General features: G+C 42.5%; 1 protein-coding gene across 23 annotated transcripts in view; it reads left to right on the top strand.

The window, feature by feature from the left end:
- The window catches only part of CAMK2D (calcium/calmodulin dependent protein kinase II delta), a 260,865-nt gene extending 246,022 nt beyond the window's left edge, over positions 1-14,843 (top strand). For 18 of the 23 annotated variants that reach the window (XM_048846769.2, XM_048846780.2, XM_048846778.2 and 15 more), the window contains 3 exons: positions 3,732-3,826; positions 8,102-8,330; positions 12,695-14,843. In XM_048846769.2, the coding sequence (XP_048702726.1) occupies positions 3,732-3,826; positions 8,102-8,330; positions 12,695-12,698 (328 nt within the window). In that variant the 3' untranslated portion in view covers positions 12,699-14,843. Of the gene's footprint in view, positions 1-3,144; positions 3,365-3,731; positions 3,827-8,101; positions 8,335-12,694 lie in introns of those variants that run through there. The other 5 variants (XM_048846776.2, XM_048846774.2, XM_048846768.2 and 2 more) reach the window with 2 other exon arrangements.
- Positions 14,844-22,692: the final 7,849 nt, after the last annotated feature.

Below are 22,692 nucleotides of genomic sequence, written 5' to 3'. Positions count from 1 at the left end.
AGTAAACATGGATCCTCTTCTCTCTATGCCAAAGCAATAAGGTTATGGAACTGGTATATAAAACATTGCATAAGAATTTCAGCAACGTATCTCTTGGGCAGGTAAAATGTCACAGCTGATGCTCTCAGCAGGTTTTTTCCCCCACGATTACAAATGGGAGTTGGATTCCCAGGTTCTTGTTGGCATACTTGAAACTTGGGGATTTCCAGAAGTGGAGCTTTCTATCACAGCTTCGAACAAAAAGTTCCATCTGCTCATTTTCAAGGGGAGGTTTAGGTCCCATTGGGAGATGCCTTTCTCCTCACTTGGATGAAGAAGCTGTTTAATGGTGTTTTCCCCCGATGCCTCTGATTCTCAGAGTGGTGAAGAAAATTAGACAGGACAACACCAGAGTTATTCTAATAGCCCAAATGTGGTCACGGCAGGCATGGTTTCCTTTAGCCTAGCTCTTTGTCCAGCAACAGATATTCTAATGATTCCTTAGCTTCTCTTCCAGAGTGCGAGTCAACTGCTTCATCCCAATCTGAGCATTCTCTGCCTCAAGGTGTAGTTTGCGGGGTTAGAATCTGTCTGTTCTGCAGAAGTACAGCAGATATTATTAAATAGTAAGACAGATTCTACAAGATATACTTTCAGAAGTGAAGAAGATTCAGTCACTAGTGTGAACTCCAGAATGTTGCCCTTGCATTGAATATTACTTGGTTCTCTCAAGATTCATTTGGCTGCCTTACTGGGTTTTCCACCACTATTGAGGGGATCTATCTGTTTGCTCACCCTACAACCATAAGGTTCATATGAAGAGTCTGGGCAATCTCTCTTCCCACTGATGGAAAGTCCCCACCCCAATTTGGAAGCTAAGTTTGGTTCCTAAAAGTCTCCTGAAATCTCCTTTTGAACTGATGGTAACTTGCTCCTTACTGTATTTGTTTATGAAAATAGTTTCCTTAGTGGCTATTACATCAACTGCAGAGTCAGAGAGACTGAAGCCTTAATAGCAGACCCTCCTTTTACGGTGTTCTATAAGGAAAAAGTTTCCTTATGACTACACTCCAGGTTTCTTCCTAAAGTGTCTTCTGAGTTTCATTGGAACCAAATCATTCACCTACAAGTTTTCTTTCCAAAAACCATAATTCCAACGTGGAAACTACCTTCCTCACTCAGTGTCAGGAGGGCATTAGCCTTCTATCTACACAGGACTAAATCATTTTCTAAATCTCCTAGACTATTCTTTTTGTTTGCAGACAGATAAAGGTTGTGCTTTTTCTACCCAAAGACCATCAAAATGGATTTCTGGGTGTATTATTAGTTTGTTACAGTCCTGCCAGCATTCCAATCCCTGCTTGATGAGGTCACAATCTACATCTTTGGCTCTACTTAAAAATGTCCCAGTATTTGAGATCTGCAGAGTTGCTACATGGTCTTTGGTGTACATACCTTCTCCAGGTACAGCGCTTTACTTGATGCCTCTAGATCTGATGTGGCAGTTGGCAATGCAGTTCTTTCCTCTGTGCTGGACTCGATTCCAAAGCTCCCTCCTCTTTATGGGAATATTGCTCAGGAGTCACCTGAAGTGGAGCACCCACAGGGACACTACTCGAAGAAGAAAGAGAGATTACTCACCCTGAGCAGTAACTGTAGTTCTTTGAGATGTGTCCCCCTATGGATAAGGCTAAGATTTAGTCACGGGTATTTTTGGTAAAAATCATAGACAGGTCACGGGCAATAAATAAAAATTCACGGCCCGTGACCTGTCCATGACTTTTACCAAAAATACTTCTGAGGCCCTGCTGCTCTGGGAAGACCTTGTGGTGGGGGGGCCTACTCCAGTGCTGGGGGTTGACTACCCCCCCGACCGCTGCTCCCAGGGACCAACATCCAGGCGCCCCTAGGGCCGCTGCTGCTCAGGCAGTCTCCAGGGCACCCCCAGGACCTCTGTGTGGGCACTCTCTGGTGCCACTGTAGCCAGCTGCCTGGGACAGCCTGAGCAGTGGCCAGTGAGGCTGGCTGCGGAGCAGCCCCGAGGACCGCTGCTCGTGCGCTCCCCAGGGCCGTCCCCAGAACCATTGCTCAGGCGGTCTGCAGGACAAGCCGCACCAGCTGCTGCTTGGGTGGTCCCCGGAGCCAGCTGCCTGGGGCCTCCTGAGCAGTGGCCAATGCGGCTGGCCCCGGGGACTGCCGGAGCAGCTGGTCCTGGGTCACTCCAGCAGTGGCCAGTGTGGCTAGTGGTGGGGCACCTGAACATCTGGCCCTAGGGCCAGTTGCTCAGGCAGCTTGAAGTCAGCCACACCAGCTGCTGCAGAAGTCACCAAATCCGTGACCTCTATGAAAGAATCGCAGCCTTACCTAGGTGTGCCCCACTACCCGCCCTCCTTCCTCTCCGCTTCAGAGTTTCCTTCTGAGACTCGGCAGTGGAGAAGGAACTGAGGGCAGTTTGCCCACGCAGTCTGACATAATCTCGGTGCAGGGCACAAGTTATTAACAGTGCATGCGAGGGCCAACAGACACTGCCAATGAAAATCTCCCATGAAAGGCGCACACCGAAGTGGAGCACCCATAGGGACACACATCTTGAAGAACTACAGCTACTGCATACAGTGAGTAACCTCTCTTTCTATTCTGGACCTTAATATTCGAGTTGATAGACTGCATTTCTTCAAGCTTTCTTTTCCACATGACTAGGTATAGCACTCATTTTACCATTCTTGCCCCTTCTGAAGTCTTTCCTCAGACATCCTCAGACATAGTCTCTCCTTTCCTGTTAAACTTTCTGCTCCATAGTTGCCTCTGATATAAAGATCCTCCAATTTTCCCTCAACGCCATCATAATCATCACTTAGAGCAGGGGTTGTCAGGACACATTTTTCCTAAAATACTTAATTAGCTTTAGGAAAACCAAATAAATATGCACATATACATGTCCAAATCATTGAAATTTATTTATTGCTAGCTAGTAAGTCTGTTGTGAAAAGTGATATTTACAAACATACAAGTATCACTTTTCACAACAGACTTACTCAGCCCTGGCAAGCCTGGGGACAAATTAAGCCCTGGATGGAGGGTCACGGTAGGCAGTGGGGGTCAAGAGAAAGGGGGTAGGGGACTGGGGAAGGCAGTGGGGGGACTGGACATTTTCTCTTCCTGAAGCCCTGCTGTCAGAGCCCGAAGCCTCACGGCTGGAGGATGGGACCCAAGGACGGAGCCTGAAGCCTGCCATTGGAGCCTGAGGCCTGCTGACGCGCAACCAGAGCTCAGGGCTGGAGCCCGAAGCCCAGTGTCCAGGGCTGAAGCCCAAAGCCTGAGCCCCACCGCCCCAGGGAAAGTGGGGAACTCAATGGCTGCCTGTTCCTACAGCATTGTGCCCCAGGTGACTCCAGAACGGGGCAGGGCCTAATCCCTGCTGGTGGCCACAGCACCAGCACTAAGGGGGTGCATTCAGGAGCAACAGGGAGGAGAAGAGAGAGCTACTCCTGCGCGCCACCCCACCCCCCCCCAAAATCACAGCCCAGGAGGCTGTGGCCGCAAGAAAAGCCCCTGGTGGCTGCATGTGGCCGCATTTGAGAAACACTGACTTAGCCGGAATTCCCTCATGTGGTGAATTGTATATATTAGGGATGGAAAATCCCAATCTGAGGATTCCTTTGGTTTCAAAGACATCAAGAAGAAAGCAGTCCTGTGCTGCATCTGAAACTGACTATACATTTGTCATAACTGTTTCATTTTCTCTTCCACAGAAAGATTTGTGATCCAGGCCTTACATGTTTTGAACCTGAAGCTTTGGGGAATCTAGTAGAAGGGATGGACTTTCACAGGTTCTACTTTGAAAATGGTGTGTTTTCGTATTTGATCACATTTAAAATACTTCCAAGTGTGCTTCTCAAATCCAGCTCTTTTTTGTAGCTGCAAATGATGTTTTTGAAATTTAATTTTGAGTTATGCAGTATGAAATATTTTTTCATGTTTTTGCTAAACTTGCTTAGAAACCATGCGGAACTTTTGATTGTGGAGGAACTGTCAAGTTCGTGTAATATATCTTGGGGGACAGGGGTGTGGAGGGATGGCTGAAAGGTAGATAGGGTTGGAAGGCAAGTGATTCCCACTCTTTATTTTTCAGAGCTAGAGGGGCTGAACCACAGCATTGGGCACATTTGAAAAGTCTGCAGTGATGGACAAACTGATCACCATTAAAAAGTCAGCATTTCCTAACAGTTGATCATTATTCTTTCTTACTGTAAGTCTAAGGAAAAACTGTAGTCACTACGTTGATTCATACTAGCTGAAGCACTGGACTCATGACTTTTTTAATGGTGATCACAGCACAGCAGTTGGTGGATTTAATACAACCATGTCAGCTTCAGAAAATAAAGGCTACACTGCTTACTTGTTCATACCATAGACTATCCGGTACTATAGATGACACAGTTTTAGAACAGATTTGAAACTTAAAGAGAGACTGATCGTGTTATAAATTAACTAATGAAACTGATTTTCTCATCCAGCAATTTCTGAGTGAGAAATATCAGGGCACAAGACTAGCTCCAGGGACTCCTAAATTATAATCTCAATTCTGAGGTGGACTCCCATTCTCTTTTGTGAACCCATCATTGACTTTCAATGCCTCAGTTTCCCCATCTGTATAGATATTAATAAAATGTAACATTTCACAAATGATGTGAGAACTAAAGAATATGATATGAATGGATAGTAAAATGAAAACAACTAAATGCAAAATGTTATTCTCCTACTAACTCAGATGGGAGATGTTGGATGGGCATCTAGAAGCGTAAGAGTTGGCATTGGTGGTGGTTGTTTATTTAGTAAAATGTCTTGGGTAAGGATTCAGGTTACTTAGAATCATAGAATATCAGGGTTGGAAGAGACCTCAGGAGGTCATCTAGTCAAACCCCCTGCTCAAAGCAGGACTAATCCCCAACTAAAGGATGGAGATTCTACCACCTCCCTAGGTAACCTATTCAAGTGGGTTACTGTCTAACTTACTTGGAAATGAGAATTGCAAGCATTTAGCATTTTCTCCTTAGTGCTAAGGTCTATAGGCCCTTTACATCAGCCTGCTTGCAGCTTGGGGCAGAATCAGACCTGTCAGTCACTGGTGACAGGGATGAATGTCCTGCCCCTGAAGTTGCCTCCAGTTTCCTCCCTCCACTCCCCCATGGCCAATGGCTCAGCTAGACACGCCCTGTTGTAGGGCTTTTTTTTGGAAGGAAATTCCAAACTTGATTTCAAGTTTATAGACTAACAGTGCAGCTCAATAATGTATCCATCAAATTCCCAGCTGTGTCCCAGGGCTATCTTTGAGTCTGAACTCAGTGTGGATAAGCTAGGGAGCCCTCCTGCTTTGTCTTTCCTCCCGCCCTTTTCTTCTGACATGCAGCAGGAGACTAACCCTTTGCTCAGAGTAGCAACTAGCTTTTAATAACCGCCAGGGCCGGATTAACTTTTTGTGGGCCTGGCGCGAAACGTATTTGTGGGGAATGAAGGTGCCAGGGGCAAGGGCAGGGTGGATTTGATTTAAATCATGATTTAAATCACTAGTCAGGAAGACTTAATTTAATCATGATTTTCTACATAAAAGTACATTCTTGTTGTTTGTTATAACCTTAATACATATTCTTCACAACTCAGATAGATGTAGGTTTCATTTTTAGAAGGTTCACACTATACATTTTTAAACAGTGATTTATTTTGAAAACTTTTCAGATGAGTTTTACAGCTATATCAGAAAATGAATAATTATTTGGTTATTTCATTTACCAAAGGTAATTGAAGCAGATATTTATGAAATCATTGGGAGGTGACCTATCTCCAATTCAACAGGTTAATCATTAATATTTGGAGGATTTTCTTTCCATGCTGTATTAGGAGGAGAACATCACCAGACGGACGTTTAAATTGTTTTATTTAACTAAAACAACGTTAAGTATTCTGGATTTGTTTCTTCAACAGCAAACATAATATTTTAACAAAAAAACCTATGTCCCTCGCTTCTCACATTTATCAGATTTCTTCTCCTTGTCCAAATCTATTCTGCCCCCCAACAATCTTCTATTCATTGAACTTTTTGAAACGTTTCACTTTTAGAGAGAGGTAAGGGATTGACTCTGAGTACACAAATTTGCAGAGGGACAATAGAGTTGAGGTCTGTTATTTCTCACCTCTATATATTTATTTATTTATTTTAAAACATTCTGGAGACACAAATCCACAGTTTGAGAACTGCAAAACTAAGCATCTCTAATGGTATCTTCTAGACTGAGCACTGAGTCCCATTGGGTAGATAGAAAGATTAACCTAAATAATCTATATAGAAGCCCGTGGATCCCCATAAGATTGGGTCCCTAATCCATGAACTATTAGAACTCATTTACAAAACTTTTCTTAAACATTACACGAATATATTGTCTCCTACTATAGAATTAGAATTTATAAACCCTATTCCATGATAAGATTTAATGTATCTTAATTAAAACTATCTTTAGATAGGTTTTTTCCCTGAAAAAGCATTTTATCAAAAAAATCCGATTTAAATACAAAAAATCTGATTTTTTGATTTTTTTTTAAAAAAATCATTGATTTTTATTCACCCTGACAACTGGGCAACGTGGGGGCGGGGGGAAAGATTGGTCCCCAGATGGAGGGAGGCAGGGGCCAGGGGCAAGATCATAGAATATCAGGGTTGGAAGGGCCCTCAGGAGGTCATCTAGTCCAACCCCCTGCTCAAATCAGGGCCAGTCCCCAAAGATGAGCACAGTGTGGCATGGGGGGAGGATTAGTCCCTGCGGACTGGAGCAAGGCAGGGGCCGGGAGCAAAAGCACAGCGGGGCAGGAACTAGGGTTGGTCCCGGCACGCTCCGGGGAAGAGGCGAGGGGAGGGAGCTTGGCTGCCGGCAGGACCAAGCTTCTGCCCGCTGCCCCCACAGGAGAGAACAGGGGGTGGAGAAGAGTGGGCCAGGCCGGGGCCCCTTTGGAGCATGGCACCATGGTAAACCTGGTATTGATAACCACCTCTGTCCCCCTGTGTGCATGTGTCTTTCCACTGAAGAAATTCCATGTTCCACCCCCTACTCTCCCCACATCAACTTCCGTATAGAGAGACCTTCAAAGACAGTGGCCTTACCAGTAGAAAATCCATTGTTCCATAGAGAAAAGTCATTCAACATTGATGGCTCTCGATTGCTTTGTCTCTGCTTCTTAGACATAGTCTTTCTATTAGGAGTCAAGTCCCTATTGCAAAATGGATGTTCTAATCCACAAAGGCTGCTACAGAGCGAAGTAGAGCCCTGAAACAAAACTGGGTCACAAAACAACATGGAGTTCACAGTACAACATGCACAGATCCCAAATCACAGACAGTAATTCTATTTTTAAATGTCTTTTTACTACATTTTCTAAAGTACAGAGAAGTATAACCACATAAATAAAGCATTTGGTAACCGCTTTTACTACAGTGCTAGAACCATCAAACGATACATACAAAACAATTTAAGATCACTTTGGATAATAATCATGTTGAAATCTGGCCAAAGACTTCGGTGAGATCATTTCAACAAAGACAGCACATCAGAAATAAGAAATGTCAACTAAAAAAAAATAAAAGGAAATTTATAGCCAACAGGGATCAGAGATAGGAATAATGCAAATATATTACTAAGAGCAGAGCTCAGGTGCTAACTCATGAGATTCATCCTGTGACCTCACTTCTAAGAGTGAACAAAGGAAAGGGAACAACATAACTACACATCCTTCTTTTATGTCTTTATTATGGCAAGAAATCTTGAAGCTGATCAGGGTTGAAAAGCAGACAATTATTGTAACTTATTTGGCACATTCATGTAGACCACTATTATTTTAGAATGATTTTCTGATCAAAGAGAGGAGTACATGCTTCATCTCTGTCGTCCCACTCCCTTCCCACTGCTGCAACTTTATTTGTGCTAGCTTTGCTTGCTTATCAGTAAAACAGTGTTTAGTATTTAGCATCTGCTAATCTTGATATATTTACACACCATTTTCAGTACTGAGAGACATGGCTAACTCTGTTGGTTTACTTGGGAAAAACTGATTTTGTGTGTGTTCCCTCCCATAGCTTTGTCCAAGGGTAATAAGCCAATCCACACCATTATCCTCAATCCCCATGTCCATCTTGTGGGTGATGATGCTGCCTGCATTGCATACATACGGCTGACGCAGTACATGGATGGAAGTGGAATGCCAAAGACTATGCAGTCCGAGGAGACCCGGGTCTGGCACCGCCGTGATGGCAAATGGCAGAATGTTCATTTTCACCGTTCAGGGTCACCAACAGTACCGATCAAGTAAGAAATCTATCCAAACAGTATTATCTACAGGGGAAAGAATGTCCTGTGTTATGCAGGAGGTCAGACTAGATGATCTAAACGTCCTTTCTGGCCTTACTCTATAAAACTTTCATTCTCTTGAAAGCAGCATTGCAGTGTAACTTCTGCACTGTCAATTCTGCACAGTCCATTTAATAATTCAGTATGCTGCATACAGTATTAGTGCAAATATTTGTAATAATTTTTGTTTATTTGTTTACAAGCAGGCCCATTTCAGTTTAGGGCTTCACTGTGCTGGGTGTTGTACGTACACATAGTAAGGACACATACAAGTACATACACACAGACAGTTTCTGCCCTGAAGAGTTTAAATTGTTTTCATTTTAGGCCTCCTCTTCTCTAGGGAAGTTTGCCCCAGTGTAACTCAGCTGATGTGGTTACACTACCATTAACATAGACGCGCTGGCTCAATACAAAGTCGGGCTTGCACCAGTGCAGGTTACTTCAGTAAATCTCTGGGTTGAGTGTCATAGGTGTCAGCAGCACTTTCTACTTGTGCAGCATGTCTACATGAAGGGGTTTACAATGGTATAATCACATTGATGTAATTACTTCGGAAGCTTCTTTAATGTAGACAGACCTGAGACCAGATACAAAAGTGGGCATAATAAATACAGTCCAAGGGGACTGGGAGGAAATGAAGAGAGAGAAGTGATAGGAAAGATAATTATTTAGATCTGGCTGGAAAATTTCAACAAAAACAAAATTTCGATGAAAAATGAAAATGTTAGCAATTTTCCTGTTTTCCAGCTAGCCCTAGTGCTTACACAGACTAGCCATGTACACAGCTAGATGATTTAGAGTCAGATTATTTACTTTATAAATTATAAGATACAAATAAGTGTCATCAATTCTTCTCCCCCCCCCCTTTATACTTTCCCATTGAGTGACCTCCTCAGTTCTCACTGCTTCAGTTACTATGTTTGTGTGGTTGACTCTCAAATCTCTCTATTCATGGTCTATCCTACTGTGTTCGGGCATCTCTAAGTACCTTCTGATATTGCATCCTTGGAATCATAGCAGCTTAGACTCAGCATGCAAAATACTGAATTCCTCCGGCTAGATCCTCAGTTGTGTAAATCATGTACTTCCATTGATCCCATAGCTACATCAGGTTGTACCAGCTGAGGTTCTGGCCCCTCATCTTTCCTCTCAACCCTCTGCTTTTCCCCCACTTATTACTGTCAGTTACACCCAACATCTCCCCATGATGCAGGCTTGCAAACTGCAGCCTTATCTACATTAAGAAAATTCGCATTGGTGCAACAGCATCAGTCTGCCAACTCCTCATGTAGACATGCTTTACCATTGCAGCTTACTTTGGTATATTCCCAAATTAAGCTGTACTGTTGCAGTACATCTACATTTGAGGATTGCACATCAATGTACTTACACCAGTGTGAATTTCCTTAGTGGAGGAAGTTCCTGAGATTTCAAACTTGGATGACAAAGCTTTAGTGTGACAAAGCTTTAGACTGCTCTTTCTTCCTCCAGGATGTCACTTAATCCTTTCTCTCCTCTACCACATCTTGAAAATCCATCCTTTCCATCCTCACACCTAAAAAGTGCTTGTATGCATTTCCTTTGGTGATCTCCTGCCTTGACGACAACAATGTCCTCCCCCCCATAGCCTCCCTCTTTTCCGCATTGCCCCACCTAGTCTATCCAAAATATTGCTCTAGTAATAGTCAATTTTGCCTGCTCCCTTCACAACTTTGATTTCCTCACCTGTCTTCCTGTCATCTCTGGCATCATGTTCCAACTTCTTGTCATCACTCTCAAGGTTCTGAGTCCATTCATGTCTACAGCTCTGCTCTCATTTCTTTATTTTTTACTCTTTCCAATTTTCCTTTCCCATGTAACTTCACTATTATGTTTCTCCCACTTCTGCCTTTGTGCTATTCTTTATACCTGGCATTCCCACCTTGCCTTGTTGCATCAATTACCTTCCCTCCTTACAACATGCTTCTTCCACAAAGCCTTGCAATGTCAATCTGTCAACCAATGAATTATAGTGATTGAACAAAGTGGTGTTAAACTTTAAAAGGAATGAAATGCTGTTTTTAGAGAAACCCATCGCCTGGCTTTATAATATGTTAATCTGTATGTTTGTACCATAGTGTTTGTTTTAAAATGTAAGCCCATTGGCGGCAGGGGCCTTGTCTTCCTCTGTTTTGCACAGCTCCAAGCACACTGCCAATACTTAACAAAGTACATTTAGTGTAACAGAACAGGAGAGATTGTGATGGTTGTAAGACACAGGTTTTCCATTGGAGGGATATGTGGAACAGGTCTGCCCCATCTCATGGTGGGGGCTGAAAGCATAAATGACAAAATCCAGAAAGGATTAATATCTAAGAATCAATATTTCATCCTGATACTCACTGAAAAACAAGGGTTCATACCAGGATGACAGGAACTAGATTAGGGAAAATTTTAGTTCTTTTCTTTTTAATTTTTCTGCTTGCATGTATTTTGTTAAGTACTGAGAGAGAACCAAGTAGTTTCATAGATCCACACATTCGTAGAATTAAGGCCAAAAGGAAGAATAATGACCATCTAGTTTGACCACCTGCATAACATATGATATAGAATTTTGCCTAGTAATTCCTGCAACCAGGTTTTGGGAGTAAATTGATCAATGTGGGGTTTAGTATTTTAATGAGGCTCACCATTTTTAACTTATGCAATATGAGTAACACATAGAAGTCACTTTCTACAAACCTTCCTGATTATCTTTTATAATGAATTCACCATCAGCTCTTACAGAGAATATAGCAATGCAAAAATATCTCCATTCTGGAGCTTCACAAAAGTGGAATTCCACAGAACCATATCCTTATTATTTCTTTCTTTCTTGGATTTAGAATACTTGTACTCCATCAGATATAGATCTGTCATTATAAGAATACTTATTAATGTTATATTTTCCATTCATTAACACACTTTTGTAATACATAGTAAGTCTTATTCACACTGGCTAAAGAAAAAGATTTCAAATACAATAAAATTACAAAAGCAATCATAGCTATTATCTTCCGTCTTTGCGGGAATATGTTTCTCTGGATCGTGTCAAATCAGTTTGGGCAAGCACAGTAGCTGATTTGTCAAGACTGCAGTGATGAATGCACATAAATCTGAGGCCAGAACTGAGCCCCGAGGCTGCTGTATATACACAGAGATATTTCCCTTTCACATGAATTTATTTGGCTCATAAAATGGCCACAAACTTAGATTATTTTTTAACTAAGTCAAGAAAATTATGGAAAAACTTTGGTTTCTATCAGTTACACAGCTTGTATCTACTTAACTGATACGTTTGATGAGAGATTATCTCTGTTAACTTGCTCTTTGTTCAGTATTCTTTTGAATTTGTTCTTTTAGCTTATTTTTGCAAAACTACTGAACACACACGCGCACGCACACACGCGCACACACATGGAAGAGTTGTCTCCTGGTCTCAACATGGAATTAGCAGCCATGGAACTACTGGGTTTGAAACTCAATCCCAAGGCCAAATTCAGACATGATGTAATACTTCACTAGATTCCCCTGTACCCACTTATCAGTGTATAAGGGGATCTTAGTTGTTATATGTTACATACTGAGGAGCCAAAAGAAGGCCTAGGTAAGGATTTTGTTTTGTGATTGTACAGCACCTAGCTCAGTGGAACCATGGTGCATGACTAGGGCTCCTAGGCACTATAGTAATACAAATAACAAATAATAATGATATTAATAGTGAGTGGCCTACTTTAAATATTCTTACACATTCCTGTTAGGTTCTTTTCCTCTTACCCACCTCTTCTGGTCCCCTCTGCATGCAAATGATGACATCAGCTCAAACTCCCTGATTTTCACAACTTACTTACAAAGGCGGTGTGTAAAGTGGGGATGTAAATGATATATTGTACGTTGTATGTGAATCTGTCAGTATAAGTTTGTGTACTATGCGCATGAGGGGACCATAAAGTGGTGTAAAATAAATCAACTTAGATGCCCTTTGGACTGACAGATGCTCAGTTCTGAACTTGGTCCCATCTGTGGACTTAGGCAAATCAGTAAAGCTTTCTGCCTGAGTTGCCCATCCTCTAAAGTAAGGATACTATTAACCAACCTCCTGGCATGCAGTGAAGGTTAATTGGTGTTTATAAAGTGATTTGAAGAGGGAAAGAGCAGCGCAAGTGCTTGTTTGCTTTTCGAAGCAGTATCCTGCAAGGTTGTAGACTGGGGAAGACTTTATAGTCCAACACCTGTAGTGTTTATAAAGTGGTGATATTGCTAAGGGAATAACAGCAATATTGGGTTTTTTTCTCCTCCAGCTAAAATTCAACAATGCCACTCTTGCATTCTCCGTACTGAAAGCACCTGATTGGTTACCATGTGGGCCATCCTGTTCTTCTCTTCATGCATGTTTATGAGTGCATGAAGCTGTGACGGTTCTACATGTAATGCATTTGTGATGCATCGTTTTGTTGTATATTTCATCTGTATATTTTGTTTACACTTCAGTGAAGAGGATGTTCCAAGAAAATTGAAAATGACAAAACAAACAAAAAAAACAAAAATCAGAGTACAGTAGTGGATACACAATCCACTTGTCATTTTTCTCTATTAATGCGAAATTTTAACAAATAACTTTAAAATTACTATGTTTGTAAAAAATAAAACTTTGGCTTGTTTGTTTTCAAAACCACTGGGTTTTGCTTTGGTCATAGTAGAAATCAATGAGCTTTCCAATTACAGCTTTGCTACTGCAGAATAGTTTTGTTGGAACACAAAAATGGATAAAATCACTGATGAATGTGAAAGCAAAAATATGTTGGATTTGTACCAGCTGAAGCCATTTTAGTTATTAAACTGGAAAAATTGTATCATTTTCTGGCTTGAACACGTTAGAATTAACTTCTGCTGTTCTGGCCAGTCAGTAACATTTTTTGTCTTTCTATTTTGAGTCTTTACCTTTACTTTTTTATGCTAACTGAAAATTTATATTGGGTGATAGAAGAGCAAAATTAAAATTTGTGGGGAACGAAAACTGAGTGGAGATAGTTTTTGATGATTAAAGTGAAAGGGTAAAACAAAATAGATTATCATCACTTTCCGGGTGTACAGTAAATTTATGAAGGAAGCTTTAGAGGATTATTTTATTTTGTTTATGCTCTATTCCAGATATGTGGTTAGTTTAAACGAGTACTATTAGGCCTTACAAGGTTAGTGTAAAGAGTTTGTCTACTTTCCGTTGTAGTGACTCCTACTCTGGAAAACTATCATGAATATACCAATTTTCTAATAATACTGTAACACTTTACAATGGTGTTACCCCTCCCCCCCATTTTCTCTTGGCTTATTAAAATCCTTACACAGTGCATAATTACAGGTTTCAGAGGAACAGCCGTGTTAGTCTGTATTCGCAAAAAGAAAAGGAGTACTTGTGGCACCTTAGAGACCATGCTCAAATAAATTGGTTAGTCTCTAAGGTGCCACAAGTACTCCTTTTCTTTTTACAGTGCATAATATTAGGGACAACAACTATTGCAGCATAACTTAGTAACTGTTTTGAGGGTTTTTTTCTTTTGCTGCATACACCTGTACAGTAAGCAGGGAATGCTCTCAGTGTCAATTTAAAACATATACTTTGTGACCTGGACTGTTTTTGCTTCTATTTTATAGCTGTGAAAGTATATTCCTGCAAACATTTAGATTTTGTCTCCCTCCTTTCCCCCCACCCATTTTTAATAGAAAAATAGAGGGGTTGTCTGTTTCTTTTTTGTTTTGTTCATTGTTTTATTATCAGTGGGGCTAACTGTTTTCTGCAGCGCTGTATAGTGCATGATATCTCAATCAGTGTTCTTTTTAGCAATCACAATTTACAGCTCTCAGCAGCCTGAAATTTTTAAAATGGGAAGACTTCCTAATTTGTATAATTTTACTTTCTGTGTTGATTATAAATCAGAAGCGTTCCTTTACACTTTGATGTTGTTATTAGTGGATGTACAGTAGATGGATTTAAGCTTCTCTGATAATTATTACATGACTTAAAACAATGTATATTTAAAATAAGCATTTACAGTAAATGTGTTGAGCCATATTAACTTGACAATGGGATCTGTGAAAAATAAAAAAGTAATGGCCTAATTTTTTTCTCATTAATTTCTTTACTTTTTTTGTGAAGCAGCTATAAGTAGTATAAATGTATTTAAATTTAACAAAATTAGGTGTAGGGTGGGGGGGGTTACACTTTTAACATAGCATGTGGTGTCGATGTATTACTGTAGATCAAGTTTGTCTTCCACACCAAGACGTGAGGAAATTGTGACTCGTTCTCTCCACCACAATCAAATTATACACTTGTCTTCTGTCATTTTGGAACACTGCAGTTTACCATGGGACACAGTGTACATATTTCTTGCCATAATGGTAAATGACTGACATATATTTAAGGATTAATAAATTTGTGATTTCTGCTGATACTGTGTTTGTGGTTTTATTTCACAATAAGTTGTGTTGTGCAAAGCATGGGGGGGAAAAGCACAATGTAATATAAAATATCTGTTTCTGTTTTTCCAAACTATTAGTTGAAAGGATTGGATGAGTTGGATTACATTTTAACCCTAGTCTTCAACGTAGCCTTTGCTTGTATCTTAGCATTTACACTATGAAGCCAGCATAGGAACTACATAATAATGCAAATAAGAATGTGGAAGAGCGAAGGTCTGTTTATTACAGGAATAGTTATTACTGTGAACTATCTGTATTTTGGTAGAGCTGAAACACCCCAGTCAAAATCAGAGGCCAATTATGCTAGGCTCTGTACATAGACATAGGAAGATAGTCCTTGCCTTCGGACTGATAACAGAAAAGGAGCACAAGCTTCTATGTGAGTATAGCAGCAGCAAACAATATGTCACAAACCCCAACTGGTCTTAAGGGAAAAATGTTTGAGATATGATATGTTTAGGATGAAATACTGGGATTTCAAGATTATCTTCCTGAAATGGTCAGTGTTTTCAGTTTTAACGATATTATTTAGGGTAAGTTCTATCCAACAACTTTAATGTACAAAACTCTTCAAGATAAATTAAGTGCATAGGACTTTGGATCTCTTGTGAAATATAGGAAATACATGGAACTAACTCAATCCCTTCAACAAAATTAAAAAACATGGAGATAAATTTTCAAAAGCCCCTAAGTAATTTAAAAGTGTAAACCGCATTTTCAAAAGTGAGTAGGCAAATCGGATTTAAGGGTTTGTCTTCACTGAAGCAGTTGCCTCATTCAAGTTACTCCACTCGAGACAGCCTAACTTGAGTAAGAGTAGCCACACTGTGAAACAGCACTTGAGCTGTAAAGAGAAATTTTACTAGTAGCTGGTGGGTTTGTTACTCAAAGTGCGGCATCACCACTGCATTGCTAGCTCAAGCATCAGTAGCACTCAAACCTCAATATTCCTTCCCTGCAACTGGCCAACTAGCTCAAGTTTAAAGTACCATTTAACTAAGTTACAGATTTGTATGTGTGGATGGGTGTTGGGTTAGGCACAAAACTCAAGTTATAGCTAGAGCTAACAGTGCAGTAAAAAAATGGTTTCCTGCCAATTCACCTATCCAGGTCCTTGGCAGTCCACCTACGGGGCTACTGGGGAGCCCAGAGTGTGAAAGCCTCCGGAGTCTTAGCTCCCAGGCTCATGACTTCTTGGCTTCCTGTAGAGCAGCTTACATGCTGGGCTGTTACATGATGGGCTGGTGGGGTGCTGCCTTCAGAGCTGGGCACCTGGCCAACAGCTGCCATTCTCCATCCCCCCAGCTCTGAAAGCAGCACAGAAGTAAGGGTGGCAATACCTCAACCACCCTAAAATAACTTTGTGACTCCCCTGCAATTCCCTTTGGTGTCAGGACCCCCAATTTGAGAAACACTGGTCTTCCCCATGAAATCTGTATTGTATAGAGTAAAAGCACACAAAAGACCAAATATCACAGGGCGAGACCAGATTTCATGGTGTTTGACACTTTTATCATGGCCGTGAATTTGGTAGGGCTCTACAGATAATGGACTAGATTACAATCTTAACTACCCTGATGTAAATTTGCAGTAGCTCCTTTGAAGCCAGTGGATTTACCATGCATTTACAGTGGGGTAGACCGATTGGAATATAGTCCAGTGCATAAAATTAACTAGTTGATGAGAGAGAAAAAAACAAAAATCAGGTTAGATTTTTGAGAAATGTTTTTAACATCACTTTGAGCATTTCTTTGTGGTACCATACAATAAATATTTTAGTATGCTGCCACCTGGTGGATTTTTGTTTCCATGTTTTCTATTTGGGTCTGCCCAAACAGATCCAATGTGTTTCACAATGGAAAGTATGGTACTTTTCATGAAACTCTTTCTACTACGAACAAGCAACACAGGTTGTTTCATGGTTGGAAGATCTGTTTTTTTAACAAGAGCTCATAATTACATTACACTGCTGACAAACATGATGGAAACAAATTGAATCCATTATCCAAAGACTGATTTCAAAGAGATTAGTGAAGAAAATAACTCTTTTCCCTTCTAACTTAAAATTGTCTACAGAACTCTGTTCCAGAGACTGTCCTTTACTATTTCCTCAAGTGCTGTAAATCTCTCACAAATATAGTATTTCCATTCTCAGAAAGATGGGGGGGGGGGTCTTGTTTTGTTTTGTTTCGTCTTTGGAGATCTCCCTGGACCCTGGTTATTGTAAGCTCTCACTCCTTGGATCCTTATGATCATATTTTATATTCAATAACTTTCCAATTTATTCCAGCAAAAGATCTTTAGTCCCCAAAATTAGCTGTATTAACAATCAGGAAATGGTTCAAATGGCTTCAAGAGGACACTAAGATTTCAGCTTCCCTATTTTTAACAATTATTAGTTGGAAGGAAACATATCAATTAACAGTGAGGACTTAATCTTGCCATTGTCTGCATAGTTCCCACTGAAGTCAAGGGGAGTTTTGCATGTGAAAGGACTGCATGACTGGGACGTTACACCTACATTTTCAGAAGGGCAGCCTTGCCTTTGTGGTTGCAATGAGAGGTGGCAAATTTTACATTTTAAAAAGTACCTAAGTCATTAGGAACTTATATAATGGACCATTTTCTTAGGCACCTAAGTCCCATTTTCAAAAGTTTTTGAATATGGGACTCAGTCTCCTGAGTCCCTTAGGGCTTTTCTAGACTGGTGGTTAATTCACTCTATGGGGGGTGTGATTTCTAAAGTGCACTAACATTTTGCACATTAATTGGTCCACGTAGACCTTGCTGGTGCACTTCAATGTAATGTTGTGTGAAACAATACTCCCTTAAAGTGCACTAGGGAAACTTTAGTGTGCACCAGCAAGGTCTACAAGGACCAATTAGTCTGCAACACCTTAGTGTGCTTTAGAAATCACACCCGTTGTAGAGTGGATTACTGCTCCGTGTAGACAAGCCCTTAGGTGCATGTGCAAATTTTATCCAGCTGCCTGTGACGTACCTGTCAACATCTTAATGGGTGCCCAAAATCCAAGTGCATTTTATATTTATATAATTTCACATAAAGCAGTGTCTGCCTGTGTTTTCTTCCAGCTCCCGCCTATTGGTGTGAGGGAGTCCCAAAGAAAACCCAACACGAACACCAAATAATTCTGTCTCCTACTACCACCTGACCCACGAATTAATATTGCCCATTAGTGATCCCCAGCACTTGGATTAATAACATGCCCTGCCCACTCAAGTACCTGGAGTAATACTGTGTCCAGCCTCCTAGCACACAAATTAATACAGCCCCTTCCCCCCGTACCTTAGCACACAGTAGTGTCTTCCCAGTATTGATTTGAAGGGCTAATTATGCTGGTGCTGGTCTCTGCTTTTCTAGGCCAGTGACCCCCTTATCAACACTGGGAGAGAGTTGGCAGCTCCAGGTGGGATTTCTTTGTCCCCTTGCCTCCCAGGCTTGGTGGTGGGATAGTAGCAGAGTTTAAAATTTATCAGACTATTCATTGTCAAAAGCATAGGGTTACCATACGTCCAGGTTTTCCCTACCATGTTCTCTTCTTTGAGCTTCCTTTCTCTTTCTAGGCAGATTTTTCAAGTAACAGGAAATGGCCAGGTTTTTGCATCACAGACAATTGCAGCTCAGAAAGAGCCCCAATTGGTCCATTTACTGATTGGTCCTCCCCTTCATGCGCAACTAATTGGTCCATTCCCCTGCAAGCCATAGCTGAAGGATTCTGCTCACCCAGGCCCCAGCTCCCAGCCCTGACTGACGACCATCACTGTATCCTGGGCTTGCGCCTCTCATTGTAATAAGGAGCGACACTGCTAGGGTTGCCAGGTGTCTGGTTTTCGACTGGCATGCCTGGTCGAAAAGGGACCCTGGTGGCTCAGCTCAGCACCACTGACCAGGCTGTGAAAAGTCCGGTCAGCAGCGCAGTGGGGCTAAGGCAGGCCTGCGGCTCCCGGAAGCAGCAGCATGTCCTCTCTCTGGCTCCTATGCTCAGGGGCAGCCAGGGGGCTGCACACGCTGCCCCCCCACCCCAAAGGCTGGCTCCCCCTCCGAACCCCCCTGCCGCAGCCCAGAGCCCCCTCCTGCACCCCAAATCTCTCGTTCCTGGCCCCACACCAGAGCCTGCACCTGCAGCTGGAGCCCTCACCCCCGCACTCCAAACCACTGCCTCAGCCCAGAGCCTTCTCCTACACCCTGAACCCCTCATTTCTGGCCCCACCCTGGAACCCACACCCCCAGTCCAGATCCTGTACCCTCCTTCCAAACCTCAACACCCTGCCTCAGCCTGGAGCCCCCTCCCATACTCCAAACCACTAATTCCTGGCCCCACCCCAGAGCCCTAACCCCCCTCCCATACCCCAACCCCGTGACCCAGCCCAGTGAAAATGAGCAAGTGAGTGAGGTGGAGAAAACAAGCAACAGAGGGAAGGGGGATGGAGTGAGTGGGGGTGGGGCCTTGGAGGAGAGGCAGGGGGGCGGGGCAAGGGTGTTCAGTTTTGTGCAAGTAGAAAGCTGGCAACCGTGGTTGCTGTGCTCCCACCTCCAGTGAGTACCCCTGCCGCAAGTACCCCCCCCCCCCCCACACACACACACAGCTCCCTCTCATCTCTCCGTGTCTTCTTTTTGGGAACCTAATATATGGTACCCTGAGAAGGGACTGTTGCATTTTGGGATTATTGTTGAAAGACTTCTTGTGCCAGTACAGATACATTTGCTTTCATACTGGCACTGTGCTGATATAACCATATTGGCAAAGAACTACTAGAGGTTTGAGAAAGGGAAGAGCTATGACAGCAAAAATGGAGGCTTTTTGCCAAATTAAGTGTGTTCACATGCCAGGCTGTGCCAGCAGAAGGCAAGTTTTGCTGAACAAACTTTCTAGTATAGAGCAGGCTGAAGGTTGCAGGACCAGGAAGGAGCTGCTGCCTTCCCCCCCACATTCTGACTGCTCAGCGCTGAGTGCTTCAGGAACTCCCCAGCCCTGTGCTCGCAAGGGGAGAGGAAGAAAGCATGGCTTGCTTTATGGACTGGGGCTATTCCTTAGCGCATGCTGCAGCTCTGATTGTCTGTCCTTCCTCCAGCAGCAGGAGAATTGGGAAGGGAAACCAATCAGGCAGATATTTTCCCATAGCCTTTCCACATAGGAGGATTTGAAGACCCAAAAGTTGCAAATATAAGATTCTCCAACAGTATCTAGCCTGCATCCTGCATATACCATATTGTGATGTTTAAGGATGGATACATAATGCAAAAGTGATTATAAGTATTGGTGAGTGCCTTTAATTGTGCAACCTAAACAGAAATAATAACATTCATACGCAATTTTTAATTTTTTTTAAAGGAGCAACAGTACAAAGAGAAACATGGAGTGTTCATGAGTTTACACAATTTTATCAAATCCCTGTATATTTCATGGCTGTTTTTCTGAAGGGCTGTGCTATGTTAATATAGAACGGTGTTCTGATAACATTGAGCAGAGTGTTTTGTAGCCGTTGACCCCCTTGTGCAGATAGCTAACATTGCAAAACGTCCACTAACGTCAGTGGGGCCAGAAGTTCACCCTGTGTGCATGGCTGGGATCACCTGAAAAGTATGTGTATTGTATGCACGTGTTGGATTGTCTGTGTGATGTTTATGTCATGGGAATATAAGTATGTGCAAGCAATGGGGAGGAGACCATCTACCTCCTCAATGCATGCGTGGGTGAATATGTATCAACGGTGTGTATGTGCACACAAATTGAGACAGTGTGTGTATGTGACTCTGTGACAGCAGCCAGGGTATGTGCAAGTAGAAAGTTGGCAATCATGTGGAATGATTTGTATTCAGGCAGTGGGGTTGCCAATTTTGGTTCAGTGCATTCCTGTACATTTCATCACATGATATAGTCTTTAATTAAAGATTAATCTTTAATTTCTGGAGACTTCAGGACACCCCTGGAGGGCTGGCAACCCTGTCAGGTAGGTGTATAAGTTTGAGCAGCACCATGTAAGATGTGGGGAAAGATGGGTTTATATCTAGATTTTTTTTTTTTTACTGAGTTTCTGAGGTTCGATATTCAGCTAAAGCCTGATAGTGGTCACCATTAAAAGTCACTGTTTGTGTGGTAACTGTGGATAATGATGCCAAGCTACTGCAGCCATTTCTTAGCCTAAAACCAGGAAAATATGGTCATAGCTCTGTTACGACATTGTAGTACATGTGGGTAAACAGTGGACCCCATAAATTGTATATGATTTTTTTTATTGCAGCAGAGCATTAGTGATAAATCAGTACCAATATTTGCTCATACTCATAACCTCACACAACTTTTCCAGTAATATTCCACTGAGAACTGCTATCAGTTCTCTTCATGGTGGGGAAAAAATCAGCACTGTTTTAGAACTCAAGTCTGAACAGATGCACCCAGAAGATCAAATGGAGGGAGACTCTTATAGTGATAGACTCAAGAGGTCAATCTAATCATCTTATTAAAGAGATAGTGAAGGGGTGACTCATTACATTTCTGTTCCCTCTGAGGGTGCTTTGCAGAGGGCTTTTTAATCCAGCAGTCAGAAATTCAAGGGCTAGAAGTTGAAGCTAGACAAATGCAGACTAGAAATAAGGAATACATTTTTAACAGTGAGGGTAATTAACCATTGGAACAACTTAGCAAGAGCTGTGGTGAATTCTCCATCACTGGACATTAGGATTGGATGCTTTTCTAAAAGATCTGCTCAAAAGGGAATCAGTTCAAGACAGTGCTATTGTCTGTGTTATAGAGGGGGTTAGACTAGAGAGAAAATCTTTAAAATCAAGATTGGATGTTTATCAATGAGGAGGAATCTTTGTCCTGAGAGGGAAAGTGCTGATTGTTTCAGGAAGTGGAAGTGCTGTTGGTGTGGGAGCAGAGAGGGGAGAGCTCCAGAGAGAAGGGCTGCAGCAAGCAGGCCCTCACAGAGTGAAGCAGGCAAGAACCTGCCCAAAACCTGGGAGGGAAAGAGTGGCTGATTGGGGACACCCAGGGCAGGAAGCAGGAGGAGCACTGTGCCACGGAGGAATCACCCAAGGACAACCCAGACCTGGATCCAGTATCACTGCTGCCCAGAGCTGTATAGCACCATAAGTACTGGTGCTGGTGACTTTGCTTTGGGAATAAATGGGGGAAGCTGAAGCTCCTTAAGTGAGGAGGTTGTCATTCTGTGTGGTTTGGCAGAGAGCTCCAGAAGAGGACACCGGAGGGGTTTGTTGGGGAACGTTTACTGGCACCGAAGACAACCAGGAGCACCCAAGGCTCACTGGACTGGAACTTTCCCACGTCTCTTGAACTCTGAGTGCAGACGCATTGCTCAGTGTCTGTCCTTTCACACTGTGGTACCACTGGGCCTGTGGGCCTTGTGTTGAATGCAATCCTGATTTATTGCTCCCCCTATCTTTTCCCCTGTTTTTTTTTCTCCTTTCATCCCTGTGGAAATAAATAGTTCCCTTTCCTATATTCTTCCAGTGTGAAGTGTTCACTCTGGGGGGTTTGGAACAGATGCCTCTGGGCAGTGATGAGCTGCCAAAATCTTAACAACCGGTTCCCTCCTCACACCACGAGAGGGTCATGGCCTGTCCGTCCCCCCCTCGACCCCTGCCCCATCCACCCCCCTCCCCGTCCCCTGACTGCCCCCAGATCTGGGCAGGATGGTCTCGTGGGCCACCGTAGGGGGTGCCCACCCTGCCCCACCCCTAAGAGCCAGAGGGACCTGCCGGGGGGCGAGGTGGGGAGTCCCAGCAGTGCTTACCTGGGGCGACTCCTGGGAAGCATCAGGCAGGTCCCTCTGG

This window comes from Caretta caretta, chromosome 4, assembly GCF_965140235.1.
Source record: "Caretta caretta isolate rCarCar2 chromosome 4, rCarCar1.hap1, whole genome shotgun sequence".
In the NCBI taxonomy this organism is placed as follows: Eukaryota; Metazoa; Chordata; order Testudines; family Cheloniidae; genus Caretta; species Caretta caretta.
The sequence above is the reverse complement of the archived record's forward strand: the minus strand, read 5'-3'. Positions and strand labels throughout refer to the sequence as shown.